Genomic DNA, 19097 nt, shown 5'->3' with positions numbered 1-19097 from the left:
TTAAAAAGCTGCATTTGCTCATAGATGACCTGACAGTCTATGTAGAAAATTCTAAAAAATGAACAAAAGAACTCTGGAACTAGTAAGTGATTAGAGCTAAGTTGTAGGATACACAGTTAATATATAAAAGTCAATTCTTTTCCTATATGCTGCAATAACCAAGTGAAATTTGTTGAAGTTAAAAATAGAATATCTGGCAGCCCCGGTGGCGCAGCGGTTTAGGGCCGCCTTCAGCCCAGAGCCTGATCCTGGAGACCCGGGATCGAGTCCCACATCGGGCTCCCTGAATGGAGCCTGCTTCTCCCTCTGCCTGTGTCTCTGCCCACCCCCCCCCCTGTCTGTCATGAATAAATAAATAAAATCTTAAAAGAAAAAAAAAGGTTACGGCTTCTGATTTATTATTTTACCACATAACTATTTTTTTCAAATTATAAATAACTCAACAATGCATCGTCGTATAGGCATTATAAACCAAATCTTTTACCTTTTGGATGCAGGAGGCTGCCTCCTCTTTATCATTTCACGGAGCCTTGCAGCTGACTGCAAAATACACAAAACATACATGAAAAGATACTACCTTATAAAATATTAAGTATGCTGCTTTATCGACACTAAGATCTATATAGGAAATAAAGATCCTTAAAATATACCTGCTCTTGGTAATAGACATGAAACAAACACACTATCAATAATAAAGGCAAGTAAATAATACCATCTAAAGGACTGGGGTACCTGGGTGGCTCAGTTGGTTAAGCATCCAACTCTTGATCTGGGCTCAGGTCTTGACCTCAGGGTTATGAGTTTAAGCCAAATGTCAGTAGTTTAAGCCCCAGTATGGGGCATTAACATTCTTAAAGTACTGACATTCTGATACCTTGGACCAGGTTGCTAATGAGTTTATATGATTAAATATTAAACATTTAATCAAACATACTATTATAAATTAAAAGGTGTAACTTCTACTGCAGGTAATCCTACTTTGATAGTTCCCAGAAAAGTTATATTATACTTCTATAAATAAAATCTTAATTTCTGGGCACCTGAAGCGCCTGCCTTCAGCCCAGGGCCTGATCCTGCAGTCCGGGGTCGAGTCCCATATCAGGCTCCCTACATGGGGCCTGCTTCTCCCTCTGCCTGTATCTCTGCCTCTCTCTCTCTCTCTCTCTCTCTCTCTCTGTCTCTCATTAATAAATAAAATCTTAAAAAAAAATCTTAATTTCTGTTAACTAAAATAAAAATCAGAGATACTCTGTTTAGATTTCTGTTTAAGGCAGCCCTGGTGGCTCAGTCATTTAGCGCTGTCTGCAGCCCAGGGTGTAATCCTGGAGACCTGGGATCGAGTCCCACATCAGGCTCCCTGCATGGAGTCTGCTTCTCCCTCTGCCTGTGTCTCTGCTTCTCTCTCTCCTCTCTGTGTATTCTCATGAATAAATAAATAAAATCTTAAAAAAAAAAAAACTTAAAAAAATAAATTTCTGTTTAATTTTCAACTTTTAGTGACTTAATAATGTTGTTCCCTCATATTAAGTTGCCCTCCCTTCCCTCAAGATGCAAACACATGCTGAATATTTGGGAATGTGTAACCCAAGAAATTAAGTAATTATTTAGTAAAGCCAAGGGCTTATCTTTTGAAGGAAAATACCACACACCCTCCTTCAGGAAGAGCTATCTCACACATAGAAGACTTATCCACAGTGTGAAAGCACAATGTAAATTACACATTTAGTCACAATGATTATAAAACATTAGCATACATCTGGCCATTTATCCTTAAAGTTCACTATACAAAGCATATTTCCACCTATTCCTTAAGATTTAAAAAAAAGGGGGGGCGCCTGGATGGCTCAGTCAGTTAAGCATCTGCCTTAGACTCAGATCATGATCCCAGGCTCCTGGGATTGAGCCCCACACCTGAGTTCCCTGCTCTGCAGGACCCTGCTGCTCCCTCTACTCCGCCGCCCCCGCCCCCAGCATGTGATCTAATAAATAAATAAATCTTAAAAAAAAGGGGGGGGGAAGGAAAGAAAGAAAAAGTTTATCCTTTCACTCCTTAACCACACAACCCTCAACCCATTCCTCCTACTTCTCCTTTATCCTTTGCCTAAAGCAACCACTTGGAACATACCCTGTTCCTCTGAATCCAAGACAGCCATTCATAAGACACCATGATCACCAACAAAAGGGAGGAAAAGCTGCCAGTTAGTTTCAAGATGCCAATTTCAAAAACATTAAAATGAAAAAAGTCTTAGAATCAATAAAATATGGTAACCTCTTCCTATTAAATGCAAAATTCATTCCTAATTTTACCATCCCTTATCTGATATATGAAACCTAATACTTTGAGTATTTTATTAACCTACAGGCAAGAAGAATGGCATCTTGCTTTTATTTTTTTTTAATTTTTATTTATTTATGATAGTCACACACAGAGAGAGAGAGAGAGAGGCAGAGACATAGGCAGAGGGAGAAGCAGGCTCCATGAACCGGGAGCCCGACGTGGGATTCGATCCCGGGTCTTCAGGATTGTGCCCTGGGCCAAAGGCAGGTGCTAAACCACTGCGCCACCTGGGGATCCCGGCATCTTGCTTTTAATTAGAAATTCCACACAAGGGGTACCTGGTGGTTCAGTTGTTGAGCATCTGCCTTTGGCTCAGGTTGTGATTCCAGGGAGTCCCACACTGGGCTCCCTGCAGGGAGCCTGCTCCTCCCTCTGCCTGTGTGTCTGCCTCTCTCTCTCTCTCTCTCTCTCTCTCATGAATAAATAAGTAAAAATCTTAAAAAATAAAAAATAAAAAAAGAAAGAAACTCCACACAAACCTCAGACAACTGAAGAGAAGCAAAAAAGTTTGCATTTTCTGATATGTTCTTCAGTCTCTTCCTTTCATATGGTGACAATCCTGAAAATTCATCCTATGAAATTACACCAAAAATTCTGGTTACTTTGCATGATCCATAAAAAATGCACCTCATGAAACAATGTGTTGAATTCTCAAATGTATACTTTCCTTCAAATTGCACTTGCTCTATTCATTTTATGCTCTCTTAACAAATGGCACACAGCCTTTGATGCATTGGATACTGACTATAAGAGTTTGAATTTGAGATAATCACAAGGTATCTGTACGGCTTCCCAATTAAATTACAAGTGACATATCAAAAGTAATATAACCCAACAGCAACTTATTTCCTACTAGTCATTACTTACACCATTACTCACAGTTATCTTTTTATTAAGCAAAAAGAGAAAGAACTCAGTAATAGAAAATTTTAAATTCATTGAATGAGTTAATGAAATTTATATAAAATAACAACAACAAAAGAGATAAAGGCACACACAGAAAAGACAATAAAACCAGAGAATCAAGCTTGGATGTCCAATATCCAACTAATAGTTCTAGAGGTAAAAAGAGGAGCCGATGGATGCCTGGGGGGGTCAGCGGTGAGTGTCTGCATTTGACTCAGGGAGTAATCCTGGAGTCCCAGAATCCAGTCCCACATTGGCCTTCCTGCATGGAGCCTGCTTCTCCTTCTGCCTATGTCTCTGTCTCTATCTCTATCTCTGTCTCTCATGAATGAATAAATAAAAAAATCTTTTAAAAAAATAAAATAAAAGGAAAAATAAATTTTAAAAATAAAAAAAAGAGAAGCCCAGAAAATGGAGGAGAAAGTTATTAGAGAAATAAGAAAATTTCTGGAAACTAAAGATATGAGTTTCCAGATTAAAAGACCCAATGATTATGCAGCACAACAAATGAAAAGAGACCAAAGCTTACACAGGTCATCACGTAATTTAACACCTGAGATAAGATTTAAAAAAAAAAAAAACTGCAGATAAGGAAAAAAAGATTATAAAGAAGCAGGAATCAGAATGATACTAACTTCTCAATAATGAAGGGAGCTGGAAGACAATAGAAGAGTATTAAAAATTTTAAGGAAAAGTTATTTTCAACTTACAATTCTAAATCCGATTAAGCCACCAATCAAATGTACAGCATAAAAACTTTTTCAGATACGTAAACTATCTCTCCTACACCTGTTCTCAGGAAGCTACTATAAACCATACTTCACCAAAATGAGAGAAAAAGCTAAAAAATAGGGCAGCCCCAGTGGCTCAGCAGTTTAATGCCGCCTTCAGCCCACGGCCTGATCCTGGAGTCCCAGGATCGAGTCCCGTGTTGGGCTCCCTGCACGGAGCCTGCTTCTCCCTCTGCCTGGGTCTCTGCCTCTCTCTCTAACTCTCTCTCTCTCTGTATTTCTCATGAATGAATAAATAAAATCTTAAAAAAAAAAAAAAAGCTAAAAACTAGATCCAAGACAGGATCCATCCAGGGTACAGAAGTTCCAGCACAAGAGTGATAAAAAGTAAAAGAAATTAAAAGAAAAATGATAAAAGGCCAAGAAAGGGTTAAACAGCCCAGAATGAAGTAGGAAGGTGGAGGTCCCCAGGAATTGTTTCATAAAAAAAAAAACCCATATAGATAGGCGATCCCTGGGTGGCTCAGCAGTGTGGCGCCTGCCTTCACACCCAGGGCATGATTCTGGAGTCCCAGGATCAAGTCCAGCATCGGGCTTCCTGCATGGAGCCTGCTTCTCTCTCTGCCTGTGTCTCTGCCTCTCTCTCTGTGTCTCATGAATAAAAAAATTTAAAAAAAACTATATAGATATATAAAGCCATTAGAATTCTTTGTTACAACTCTGCCAGAGCTTCAGCTGTACCTAGTAAGGAGGTGAGAAGGGAAAGGAGTGGGTGGGCACAAATGTATAAGCTGAGCATGAATGAAACAAGTCTTTATCTTCCATATTAAGTCAACAGATAACACGGAAGAAATAAAAGCTAGAAAGGTTGAAAGTATAATTTGTTTCCTGGGGAGCAGTAATCAGAAAGAGAAGTATGTGGCAGAAAACTGCTGGGTGTTTTGATTTGTTTCTGAGTACATATGTGTGTATATATGGAATTTCCTATATATACACACACGCACAATGTGGAATTATAGAACTTAAATGTGGATGTACATGTATTACTTTGATCAAAATAAAAATTTTTCCTCACATACACAAAATAATAGTGGCAGCAAAGGTTAAAGTTTATTGTGTCACTGCCTTTACAACTGTTTTTCAGAGAAAAGCATCACCACCCATCATCAAGGACTTCCTAAGATTCTATTTCAAAATCAAAGAAACAAAAAAAAACAAAAAACAAAAAACAAAATCAAAGAAACAATTTTAAAAATAAAGAAAAATAATCAGTATCTTTAAGTGGAATGTATAATTCAAACTATTCTTCTTTTTTTTTTTAAGATTTTATTTATTTATTCATGAGAGATACAGGGAGAAAGCAAGAGACACAGGCAAAGGTAGAAGCAGGCTCCCTCTACTCAATCCCAGGACCCCGGAATCACAACCTGAGCCAAAGGCAGACGCTCAACCTCTGAGCCACCCAGGTGCCCTCAAAGTATTCTTACCCATCACCCACTTCTCAAAAACTTGCAACATGCAGGGATGCCTGGATGGCTCAGCGGTTAAGCGTCTGCCTTTGGCCCAGGTTGTGATCCTGGTGACCCGGGATCGAGTCCCACATTGGGTTCCCTGCATGGAGCTTGCTTCTCCCTCTGCCTATGTCTCTGCCTCTCTCTCTGTCTCTCATGGGTAAATAATAAAATATTAAAAAAAAAAAAAAAAACCTTGCAACACGTAACAGGAAAACCAAGCAAAGTAGGCTCTCAAAATAAACATATATAGGCAATAAACATGTTTTTAAAAACTCCACTATCTTCAGAAACACTTAAGAAGTTACTGTATCCATAAAACAAGGGATGCTATGTTCAAAAAAAAAATCAAAGTAACTTGAATTAAAAACCTAATGTCAAAAATTCACAAACTGTATGAATCCATTTATATAACATTCTCAAAATGACAAAACTGTAGAGATACAAAACGAATCAGTTCAAGGCCCACACTGGACTCTACTTAAAATACATTTTAAAAAAAGAAAGAGGGCGGCCCGGGTGGCTCAGCGGTTTAGCGCCGCCTTCAGCCCAGGGCCTGATCCCAGAGACCCGGGATCGAGTCCCACGTCGGGCTCCCTGCATGGAAGCCTGCTTCTCCCTCTGCCTGTGTCTCCGCCTCTCTCTCTGTATCTCTATGAATAAATAAATACAAATCTTTAAAAAAAAATTAAATAAATAAATAAATAAATAAATAAATAAATAAATAAAAATAAAAAAAAGAAAGAGCCTAAAGAAGGTTTTTATGGAGATGGAATAGTTCGATAGTTCTGTATCTTCACTGTCATGCAGTTATACCAATCAACATGTGATAAAATGATACAGAATTATACATATACCTTGTAAGATGTGAATTTCCCAGTTTTGATACTGTGATATAGAACATGTACCCATTGGGAAAAACTGAGTGAAGGGTATGATACCTCTCTGTAGTATTTCTGCAAATTGCTATGCATCTGTAATCATTTAGAGATAAAAACTTTGAAAACAGGGATCCCTGGGTGGCGCAGCGGATTGGCGCCTGCCTTTGGCCCAGGGCACGATCCTGGAGACCCGGGATCGAGTCCCACGTCGGGCTCCCGGTGCATGGAGCCTGCTTCTCCCTCTGCCTGTGTCTCTGCCTCTCTCTCTGTGTGTGTGACTATCATGAATAAATATTTAAAAATAATAATAATAAAATAAAATAAAAACTTTGAAAACAGATGTTTCTCACAGGTAATATCAGACTTAATGATGAAAGAGTGAAAGCTCTTTCCCTAAAGCTCAGAACAAGAAAACATGTCTGCTTTTGCTACTTCTATTCAACACTGTACTGGAGATTGTAGGACATTTAGGACAAAATGATTAGGAAAAAATAAAAAATACCAGATTGAAAAGGAAGAAATAAAACTATTGCCACAACATGATCTTATATACAGAAAATGCTTAAGAATTCACACAAAAACACTAATAAGCAATCTCAGCGAAGTTACAAGATACAAGATCAAAATACAAAAATCATTTATATGTCTATACACTAACAATGGACAATCAGAAAATGATTTTAAGAAAAAACACCATTCAAGCATCAAATAGAATAATATACTTTGGAACAAATTTAATCAAAGAAGTATAAGGCTTGGGGGACCTGGATGGCTCAGTCAATTAAGCCTTCAACTCTTGATTTTGGCTCAGATCATGATCTCAGGGTTCTGGGATGCAGCTCCAAATCAGGCTCCCCACTCTGTGGGGAGTCTGCTTGCCTCCCTCTCCTTCTACCCCTCCCCCAGCTTTCGCTCTCTCTCTCTCTCTCTCTTAAATAAACAAATCTTAAAAAAAAAAGGCTTATATAGTGAAAACTAAATACTGAAGGAAATAAAATCTAAAAAAAAGAGGGGATCCCTGGGGGGCTCAGCGGCTTGGCACCTGCCTTTGACTCCAGGATCAAGTCCCACCTTGGGCTCCCGACATGGGGCCTGCCTCTCCCTCCTCCTGTGTCTCTGCCTCTGCCTCTCTCTCTCTCTCTCTCTCTCTCATAAATAAATAAATAAATAAATAAATAAATAAATAAATAAATAAATAAATAATTTTTTTTTTTTTAAGAAATTCTAAGTAAAAGGGGAGACATTCTTGGGGTACCTGAGTGGCTCAGTTGGTTGAGCACTCAACTCCTGGTTTCAGCTCAGGTCATGATCTCATGAGTTGTGGGATCAAACACTGCGTCAGGCTCCACACTCAGCAGGGAGTTTGCTTGAGAGATTCTCTCTCTCCCTCTCCCTATGCCCCTCCCTAGAGCTAGTGTGTGCACTCTTTCTCTAAAAATAAATACTTTCTTTTTAAAAAAGAGAGAAGACATCCTTATTCATAGAGTGGAAGACCTAATATCACTAAAACAGTAATACTCACCAAATTTCAGATTCAGTGCAATCTCTATCAAAATTATAAATGCCATTTTTGCAAAAGTGGACAAGCTAAATGTTAGGAAAAGCCTAAAATTCACATAGAAATGCAAAGGACCCAGAATAGCCAAAATAATCTTGAAAAAGAAGAACCAAGTTGCAGGACTCAATCCTGATTTCAAAACTTAATATAAAGCTACAGTAATTAAAACAGTGTAGGACTATTGCACACCTGAAATATAACACTGTATGCTAACTATACTTGAAATAGAAAAAAAAATTTTAAGTGTTATACTGGCATAAGGATAGGCATTAGATCAACAGAATAAAACTGAAAGTCTAGAAATAAACCTATAACCTATGGTTACATTTTTTATAGTTAAGATATTCAATGGAAAATAATAGTCTTGCCAACAAATGGTTCTGGGATAAATGGGTGCCTATGTGCAAAAGTATTAATTTGTGGACCCCTACATCACATTATAAAAAATAACTCAAAATAGATCAAAGACCTAAATGTAAGAGCTAAAACTTTAAAATTCTTAAAAGGAAATATAGTGTAAATCTTCATAACCTTGTATTAGGCAACAGGTTCTTAGATATGACAACAAAGCACAAGCGACAAAAGAAAAAATTAAATAAGGTAGACTTAAACATCTTTAATTAAAAATTAAATTTAGGAGCACCTAGGTGGCTCTGACAGTTGAGCATCTGACTCTTGATTTCAGCTCAAGTCATGATCTCATAACCGTGAGATCAAGCATTGAGTCAGGCTTGGCTCAGTATGGAATCTGCATGAGATTTTCTCCCTCTGCTGCCGCACCACCACCACTCACATATATGTGCTTTTTCTCTCAAAAATAAAAATTGAAATAGACAACTTTTTTATGTCAAAGGGCATTATCAATAACATGAAAATAAAGTACACAAAATGGGAGAAAATACTTGCAAGTGATATATCTAATAAGGGTCTAGTATCCTGAATATATAAAGAACTCTTATAATTCAAAACAAAAAGACAATTTTTCAAATGGCAAAGGGCTCAAAAGATATTTTTCCAAAGTACAAATGACCAATAAGTACATGTAAAGATGCTCAACATTACTGGTAATTAGAAAAATGCAAATCAAAACCACAATGAGACACATTACATCCACTAGAATGGCTGTAATCAGAAAGACAAGCGGCACTTGGCTGGCTCTGTTGGTAGAGCATGCAGCTCTTGATATCAGGGTTGTGAGTTCAAGCCCCAAATTGAGTGTAGAAATTACTATTTTTTTTAAAAAAGGGAGGATTACTTGGGCGGCTCAGTCAGTTAAGTGTGACTTGATTTCAGCTCTGGCTCTTAGGGTTGTGAGATCAAGTCCAAGTCGATGCTTAAGATTCTCTCTCTCTCCCTCTGCCCCTACCTCCCCCCAATTTTTTTAGTTAAAGAAAAACATGAGTAATTAAGGATATTATGTTAAATGAAATAAGCCAGTCACAAAAAGACAAATACCATGATTCCACTTTTATGAGATACCTATACTAGTCAAATTTAAAGAGTCACAAAGAAGAATGGTAGTTGCCACGGGCTGGTAGGAGGAGAGAAATGGGGTATTTAATGGGATAGAGTTTCAGTTTTTCAAGATGACAGGATTTCTGGAGACTGGTTTCACAACAACATAAATGTACTTAACAGTACTACATTGTACTTTCAAAAATGGTTAAGGTGATAAGTTTTACATTGTGTATTTTACAACTAAATTTATTTTTAATTTTTAGGAAAGATAAATAATAAGTATTGGCAGATGTGTAGAGACATCTCTAGACAGACAAAGTAGACTCTTCATGCACTGCCACTGGTATGTAAAAATGGTGCAGCCAGTCTGGTAAACAATTTGACAGTTTCTCAGTAAGTTAAACACAGTTGACCACATGACCCAGCAATTTCACTCCTACAGATACACCCAAAATAATGGAAAACATATGTTCAGCAAAAACTCATAAGCAAATGTTTGTGGCAGCACTATTCATAATAGCAAATAAGTGGGGAAAACCCAAATGTTCAGCAACTTATGAATGGATAAACAAAATGCAATATTATTCAAACATAAAAAGGAATCAAGTACCAATACATACTATATAATATGAATGAACCCTCAAAACATTATGCTAAGTCAAAGAAGCCAGACACAAGAAACTACATATCATATGATTCCATTTATATGAAATGTCCAGAATAGGCAAATCGATAGAGAAAAAGTCGATTAGTGGTTTCCAGGGCTGGGTTAGGGAGGTAGAGGAGTTGGGAGTCACTGCTAATGGGTACAGGTTTCTTTTCATAGTGAAAGAAATGTTCTGAAACTGGATAGTGGCAATGATGTACAATCTTGTATATATACTAAAAACCAAGGAACTGTACACTTTTAAGATTTTATTTATTCATGAGAGACACAGAGAGAGGCAGAGCCAGAGGCATTGGGAGAAACAGGCTCCCTACTGGGAGCCTGATATGGGACTTGATCCCAGGACCCAGGATCACGACCTGAACCAAAGGCAGACCCTCAACCACTGAGCCACCCAAACATCCCTTTAGTGTACATTTTTAAATAGTAAATTTTATGTTCTGTGAATTATAGTTCAATAGAAAAAAATAAATATATGCTTGATGACAGAAACCAGATATATGCCTAGTCTCAAAGTATCTCCTTCAAAATATTTAGGAATTACAAAGGGAAAAATAATGTTTCCATTGGAGAATCCTGACAGATACCACCTTAGCCAAGTGATCAAGGTCAACATCACCAGTAAAATATAGCAACATCATGTACACTCTGATATGATGCACTGAAGGGGGCACATTTGCATCAGTAGTATTCTTCCCCCAAAATGCAAAACCTTCATCTAATTATGATAAAATAGTAGACAAACCGAAATTGAGGAACATCACACAAAATAACTATTCAGTACTCTTCAAAAGTGCCAAGGTCGGGCAGTCCGGGTGGCTCAGTGGTTTAGCGCCACCTTCATTCAGCCCAGGGCCTGATCCTGGAGGCCCAGGATCAAGTCCTTCGTCAGGGTCCCTGCATGGAGCCTGCTCCTCCCTCAGCCTGTCTCTCTCTCTGTGTCTCTCATGAATAAACAAATAAAATCTTAAAAAAAGAAAAAAAAAGTCCCAAGGTCATGGAAGATTGAGGAACTGTCACAGATGGGAAGAGAATACAGAAACATGGCTATTAAATGCACTGACTGTGTAGGGATGCCGGGGCGGCTCAGCAGTTGAGCGTCTGCCTTCAGCCCAGGGTGTGATCCTGGAGTCCCAGGATCGAGTCCCACATCAGGCTCCCTGCATGGAGCCTGCTTCTTTCTCTGTCTATGTCTCTGACTCTCCCTCTCTCTCTCTCTCTCTCTCTGTGTCTCTCATGAATGAATGAATGAATGAATGAATAAATAAATAAATAAATAAATAAATAAATAAATAAATAAATCCTTATAAAAAATGCACCTGTGCAATCCTAGACTGAATACTGGAACAGAAGAAGGACATCAGTTAAAAAAAAAAACAAACAAACCTGGGCAGCCCAGGTGGCTCAGCGGTTTAGCGCCGCCTTCAGCCCAGGGCCTGATTTTGGAGACCCGGGATGGAGTCCCACGTTGGGCTCCCTGCATGGAACCTGCTTCTCCCTCTGCCTGTGTCTCTGCCTCTCTCTCTCTCTCTCTGTGTCTCTCATGAATAAATAAATAAAATCTTAAAAAAAAAAAACTAATGAAATCCTTATAAATTTTGTACTTAAGTTAATATTGTAGCAAGGTTAACTCCTGGTTTGATAAATGTTCTACAGTTATTTATGATATTAACACAAGAGGAAACCAGGTAATGAGCACTGGGTGTTATGCTATATGTTCGCTAATTGAACTCCAATAAAAAATATACAAATATACAAAAAATGAAATTAAAAAAAGATGAATGGATAAAGAAGACGTCTATTTATACAATAGAATATTGCTGAGCCATTAGAAAGGATGAATACCCACTATTTACATCCACCTGGATGGAACTGGAGGGTAATGATACTGAGTGAAGTAAGTATCAGAGAAGGACAATCATCACATGGTCTCACTCATACATGGAACATAAGAAATAGTAAAAGGGATTATAAGGGAAAGGAGGGGAATTGAGTGAGGAAAATTAGAGAGGGAGATGAACCATGAGAGACTCCTAACTCTGGGAAACGAACGAAGGGTTGCAGGAGGGGAGGTGGGCAGGGGCATGGGGTAACCGGGTGACAGGCACCGAGGAGAGCACTTGATGGGATGAGCACTGGGTGTTACATTATATGTTGGCAAATTGTATTTAAATTTTTAAAAATGTCAAAAAATACAAAAAAATAATAAAATATTAAAAAAAGAGGAAACCAGGTAAAAGATATATCCGAATTCTCTACTATTTTTGCCACTCTTCTGTAAGCCCAAATGTTCTCAAAGCTTAAAACTGTTAAAAAAAAAAAAAACTGTTAAGAAATGCTTTGTGAAGTTAAAATATTTAATAAAAGTGTTGAGAGATGAAATTTAGCAAGTTTCTCAAAAAACTGAATAAATTTTTTTGAAGATTTACTTATTCATTTTAGAGAGAGAGTGAAAGTCGGGGAAAGTCAGAGGGAGAGAATCTCAAGCAGACTCCTCACTGAGCATGGAAACCTAACTCCGGGCTCAATCTCCCTACCCACAAGATCATAACCTGAGCCAAAACCAAGAGTTGGATGCTTTAACCAACTGAGTGATCCAGGCACCCCTAAAATTGACTTGCAGGCCAAGACACTTACCTGTGATTTGACAAAAGCTTTCCCTCCTTTGGGGAAGAAATAAGCGTATAAAATAAATATTGTTTCTAAGCATAGTACCAAAAAGCTTTAGTCATTTTGGTCCAAAAAGATAATTAATGAAAGGAAGAGAAAAGAATGAAATGTCCTATAAAAATGTTAGATCTTGGGATCCCTGGGTGGCGCAGCAGTTTAGCGCCTGCCTTTGGCCCAGGGTGCGATCCTGGAGACCCAGGATCGAATCCCACGTCGGGCTCCCGGTGCATGGGGCCTGCTTCTCCCTCTGCCTGTGTCTCTGCCTCTCTCTCTCTCTCTCTCTCTGTGACTATCATGAATGAAAAAAAATAAAAATAAAAAAAATTAAAAAAAAAAATGTTAGATCTTGGGCAGCGTGGGTAGCTCAGCAGTTTAGCACCACCTCCAGCCCAGGGCCTCATCCTGGAGACCCAGGATCGGGTCCCACATCAGGCTCCCTGCATGGAGCCTGCTTCTTCCTCTGCCTGTGTCTCTACCTCTCTCTCTCTCTCTGTGTGTGTCTCTCATGAATAAATAAATAAAATCTTTTTTTTTTAAATTTTTTTTATTTTATTTTTTATTTATTTACGATAGTCACAGAGAGAGAGAAAGAGAGGCAGAGACACAGGCAGAGGGAGAAGCAGGCTCCATGCACCAGGAGCCCGACGTGGGATTCGATCCCGGATCTCCAGGATCGCGCCCTGGGCCAAAGGCAGGCGCCAAACCGCTGCGCCACCCAGGGATCCCAAATAAAATCTTTTTTAAAAAAAAAAAAAGATGTTAGATCTTTCAGTCTATCCTACTTTAACACTGCTGGGCATCTATGACTGCTCGAATAGCTCTAGTACTTACTCCTAATGTTCTAATTTCTGACCCTATTTCCTTAGATCAAACTAAAATCTCAATAGATGAATGGATACAGATCTGAGGAGTGCCTGGCTGGCTCAGTCAGTACAGCATATGACTCTTGATCTTGGGTTGTAAATTCAAGTCCCATGTTGGGTATAGAGATTACTTAAAAATTAAAAAAAAAAAATCTTAAAAGAAAAAGGTGTGGGGCGCGTGTGTTTGCACACACACACACACCAGCACACACATGCGTGTACACACACAGGAATATTATTCAGCCATGAAAAAGAATGAAATCTTGCCATTTGCAACAACATGGATGGAGCTAGAGAGAATAATGCTAAGCAAAATCAATTGGAGAAAGACAAGTATCATATGATTTCACTCATAGGTAGAATTTGAGAAACAATGAGCAAAGGAAAAAAAGACAGAGATAAACCAAGGAAGACTCTTAACTATAAAGAAAAGATGGTTGCCAGAAGGGAAGTGGGGGGGGGGGGGAATGGTTGAAATAGGTGAAGGAGATTAAGAGTACACTTATGATGAAAACTGAGTAGTGTATAGAATTTTTGAACCACGGGGATCCCTGGGTGGCTCAATGGTTTAGCACCTGCCTTTGGCCCAGGGCGTGGTCCTGGAGTCCCTGCATGGAGCGTGCTTCTCTCTCTCTCTCTCTCTCTCTCTGGGTCTCTCATGAATTAATAAATAAAATCTTTTTAAAAAATTGTTGAATCACTATATCGTACACCTGAAAGTAATACGTTATGTTAAGCATAAGAATTAAAAAAACAAAAAAATTGTAAATAAATTTTTAAGAATAAAATCTACTTCACACTAGCCTCATATACTCAGAATCCTATACTCGAAGAGGCCAAAGAGATAATCTAATCCAGTGTTTCTCGAAATGCCATCCCAGACCAATAGCACCAGAATCTCTAAGAAACTGCTGGACATGCCAATTCTTTACCCCACTCCAAAACTTCTGAAACAGAAATTCTGGTGGTAGAGTCCTGTAATGGAATTTTAACAACCATCCAAGAAATTCTGATAGAGACTAAAATTTAAGAAGCACTGATCTTATCCAATTTCCCTCACTATAGAGTGATTTGCTTAAACAGAAGCAGCCACATCTGGGGCACCTGAGTGACCCAGTTGGTTAAACATCTGCCTTCAGCTCAAGTCATGATCTTGGGGTCCTGGGATCCAGCCCTGAGTCAAGCTCCCTGCTCAGTGAGGAGTTTCGTTCTTCCATTGACTCTTTCTTCCACCCCCACTTGAGCTCTCTCTCTCTCAAATGAATAATTTTTTTAAAAAAAGCAGCCACATCTAAAACCTAGGCTTTCAACCTCCAGTCCACTGCACTAATAATGACTTACCCCACACTGTCCCACCAGAGGTCGTAGCTCTTACCTCTGAGACAATAAAGCATAAATTGAATTCCTATTTCAAAAGAACACCACAATTATCTTATCTCCCTTTCCCTTTTATCATTTTCTGTTCCATCAACTTTTTTAAGATTTTATTTATTTATTCATGAGAGACACAGAGAGAAAGAGAGACAGAGAGAGAGAGAGAGAGAGAGAGAGAGAGAGAGAGAGAGAGAGCAGAGACACAGGCAGAGGGAAAAGCAGGCTCCATGCAGAGAGCCTGACGTGGGACTCGATCCCCGGTCTCCGGGATCACGCCCTGGGCTGAAGGCGGTGCTAAACCACTGAGCCACTTGGGCTGCCCTCCATCAACTTTTTGACATATGGTATGGTTTTATCTTGTTTTGCACAAAATTTGTCACTTTAAAAATGAAGTACAGCATTCCTGAGAGGCAATAGAAGCCCAAAAATTAGACGCTTAATTCCTTAAACCGATTTATACTATTATTTTCTATAGAGCTAATAAGTGTTTCTCATGTATCTTCTCTACTCCCATCATTTTTCTCCTTTCTGTATTTAGAGGAAATATTATTCAGTTTTATTAATCAATTTATGATTATTTTCCTACCTGATATCAAGGGTCACTCAAATGCCATATGTCCCACAGGCCAACTTCTGCAGGCGTATTGTACATAAATATGTAAAGATGAACAAGACACCATAAAGTTTAAGTAAACCCCAAAATATGTGCAATAAACTGAGAGGAAGAAAAATGAATACGGAATGAAGATTAAGTCATTCCTCTCCTTGATAAATCAAAACCAAGAGCAAAATTAAACAAGTTACTTGTTCAAAACTTAAAAAATTTCAATTAAATATACATAGACCCCAGATACCTTAGCTTATCAGAACTTCAAATTTTAAAATAAGAAAAATTTAAATAAGCTAGTAATTAAATTCTTACCAGGCCTGGTGTGGTATCTTCATCACTGTCTAGATCCTGACTGCTTTCCCTGTCAACTTCCCTGAGAATCACTGTATCTGAAGTGCTCTTGTGTTGTTGCTTGTCACTTTCAGTATAAACATCTAAGGATGTTTTTTGCAGTGTGGATTCTGCCTTAGAAGATGTGGCTGCCATCCTTGGAGTTAAAATCCTTCTGCAAGTTTTCCTTATTTTAGTCTTCTTACATTTCTTACATGCAACTTCATTGTTAGAATTCTTATCCAAAAGGGATTTGGGGTGCTTAGGTTGGTCTGGCTTGTAATTACTGAGTGAAAAGGGAACAAGAAACACCTTAGGTGTTTTTCCTAAAACCGTAGTCTGCACTGGTCTCAGAGACACACAAGTGATGTTTTGGTTTTCTTTATATTCATTCACCTATTCAGGTCAATAAAAGAAAAGAGAATATTAGAATCCCAGATCCTATGCCTTTTCTTACAGGTCTGTGTAAATAAATCTAATTCCTATTTTATCACAAAAACACAAAGCCAAACTGACAGCCTGTAAAGAAACTTCCCTGTCCCCCCCCCCATCTAGATACCTAACTCATTAACCTGAATTTAATTATTTATTATACTGGATGCATTTTTTACCCAAACTCTGCAGACCAATAACTGTGTAATAATAATAATGACTACGTTTGTAACTGAGATTACGCCAACTGTCAGCTTCTGAGTATCTGGAATTGTTTCCAGAGGGGGAAGCCGGCGATTACAACTGCCTCAAAAGCAAACGCAGAGTCCCTCATCCCACTCTGTCCCTATTTCTGGAGTTATTGATATGAACCTTCCCCAACGCTGAAGGTCGAGTTTCCATTGAGGAAAACGGGGCCGGGATCTTCCGAAACAACACCTCCGAAAAACCGGTTAGGCTGAGAGATGCCCCAAGGAGCGGGAAAAGTTACGGAGTGCGGAGGCGGGGGGTGCCAATTCTTCGCGGCCTCCTGGGCCTGATCCCGGCAGTCTCTCACGAACACAGAGGCAGGAGCAAACCCGAAAGCAACAAGCCATTTCTCACCTTCACCTGGAGTCGCTGTCTAGACAAGCCCGCCTTCTCCTCACTACCCGCGCGCGACCCAGACATCTTTCCGCGGCTCAGCAGCTGGCGTCTTCCCGCCAAGATTGCAGCGGGCGGAGCGGGGAGGGGGGAGAGGAAGGGGCGGCGGGGGGAGGGGAGAGAGGGAGGAGTAGCGCGGCTGGGGCGGGGCCTGCGGGCAGCTCAGAGCAGTTCTGAAGCCAGCTGGCGGGACCGGGAATGGGGCACGCGGGTCTCGCGGTCCTCTCGGTACGCGTCCAGCTCACCCAGCCTCACCCCCACACTCAAATTCTCTAGGAATGCGATTGGACCGAATCCACATTTTTACCTTAGGTTGGGTATTTTTGATGCTGCTGATGCCAGTATCTCGCTTTGAAAAACACTGGCGCTTCTGAGGAAAAACCACCTTGCCTTGCAATGTGAGCCTAGAAAAGATTCAGGCGCACTTACATGCCTTATGTTTAGGCTAGAAAATCGAAACCAACATGCAGTCTTTACCTGAGTCCCCTGGTTCCTCATAACCCGCCCCCCCTCAAGAAAATCATGCCCTATGGCTACCATATTACCTTCTTCCTAGGAAGGGAAGCATTTTGATTTTTTTCAAGAGCTGATAAGCTGGTTTAAATTTCACCTAGTTATCTGCCCACCATTTAACCAAGAGCCTAGTGATGACCTTACAAGGCCCAAAGGCCAGAAAAAGTTGTGAATCGAATCCTTGTGTCACAAAGTAACAAATAAGATTTTAGTGTCCTGTATTTCTTACAGTCACAGCCATATTTAACTTTTTTTTTTTCCTATTCTTTGAGTTGCTGTGAGTCAAAACAATCGTTTTCTCATATTTACTCCATCTGGACAGCATGGTTTTGGAGCTGTTAAATTCAAAATATAAATTTCTACCTAGTCTGTTTTTAAGACCCTTTTCTTTCTACCCCATAACTGCTTCCCTGGTCAGTTACACGGATCCTTCACTGTTCCTTGCTCAAGACTTGCCCCATTTTCTTTTCTTTCCCAGTCTAGACCCAATTTTACAACATAGGTGAAATGATTTGAGAACTAATCCTATTAACAGTAACATCAGGGCCCTCCATGATCTGGTTCTCACCAAACTTTCACCACTCCTTGACTCAAAAATCAAACAAAATCAAACTTTTCAGTGTTTGATACATGCCGTGCTATTTGTAGACATGCTGTCCCAACTCTCCCTATCACAACACTTAGGAAATCCTTTCTGTGGTGAAATGCTGACTAATAAACCTATATATATATATATGTTTTACAAATCCAGCTAGTAAATTGATTGCTCTATAAGACTTCCTAAATAAAATTCAAGCCTTTAAGCAATATTCTATACTCCTTAAAGAGCTAAACACAGTAAACACAGCAAGTACTTAATAATTACTCATGCACTTATGTAAAAAGTCATGTCTACCCAGGAAAGTTTTAATAGACGGTCTTGAGAAACTGAAAAAAACTGGAAAGCCTAAAAGCACACCGTTCTGACTTCGGGCATTCATTGCTTCAGGCACCTTACGGGATTTTTTTCCTTTTTTCATGGCAATGGCGTAAATCATCAACACCTGCCCTCACGTGAGGAAAAAAATACCTCACCACAACCCACTCAGCCTCATCAACTGAGCTAATCAGGGGCTATTATCAGGACTTCTATTCTCATTAAACTCCAATTCTGAGCTTTCAAGAGTCTGGACAAACTGCCTTTCACTATCCACTCAATTCCTTATTCATCACTATCTCATTTTCCTCAGCTTCACACAAAGCTAACAAAAGATGGGCGGCCCCGGTGGTGCAGCGGTTTAGCGCCGCCTGCAGCCAGGGGTGTGATCCTGGAGACCTGGGATCGAGTCCCGCGTCGGGCTCCCTGGATGGAGCCTGCTTCTCCCTCTGCCTGTCTGTCTGTCTCTCTCTCTGTCTCTATGAATAAATAAATTAAAAAAAAAAAAAAAAAGCTAACAAAAGAAACCCGTAATTCGGACCTGCCTCGCCACAGGATCTTAACAGCAAAGCCCAACGGGAAGCAATTTCCCGCCAGAAGCGGCGTCGAAACTCTGCGAGACGGAGGAAGCTAGAGCAGCCTCGGAACATGCGCAGTAGCAGAGTCCACGCCCACAATCCCACAATCCTCTGGTCGC

General features: G+C 39.6%; 1 protein-coding gene across 2 annotated transcripts in view; it reads right to left on the bottom strand.

The window, feature by feature from the left end:
* WDR76 (WD repeat domain 76) overlaps nucleotides 1–17057 on the bottom strand; it is a 57329-nt gene extending 40272 nt beyond the window's left edge. Inside the window, exons 1-4 of one of the 2 annotated variants that reach the window (XM_055316738.1) lie at nucleotides 16933–17057; nucleotides 15880–16293; nucleotides 2818–2910; nucleotides 485–540 (exon numbers count right to left, since the gene is read on the bottom strand). In XM_055316738.1, the coding sequence (XP_055172713.1) occupies nucleotides 485–540; nucleotides 2818–2910; nucleotides 15880–16293; nucleotides 16933–16998 (629 nt within the window). In that variant the 5' untranslated portion in view covers nucleotides 16999–17057. Of the gene's footprint in view, nucleotides 1–484; nucleotides 541–2817; nucleotides 2911–15879; nucleotides 16294–16701; nucleotides 16736–16932 lie in introns of those variants that run through there. The other variant, XM_055316739.1, reaches the window with a different exon arrangement.
* Nucleotides 17058–19097: the final 2040 nt, after the last annotated feature.

This window comes from Nyctereutes procyonoides, unplaced genomic scaffold (genome assembly GCF_905146905.1).
Source record: "Nyctereutes procyonoides isolate TBG_1078 unplaced genomic scaffold, NYPRO_anot_genome, whole genome shotgun sequence".
NCBI classification, from domain to species: domain Eukaryota; kingdom Metazoa; phylum Chordata; class Mammalia; order Carnivora; family Canidae; genus Nyctereutes; species Nyctereutes procyonoides.
This window is presented reverse-complemented; position numbering and strand designations above follow the sequence as displayed.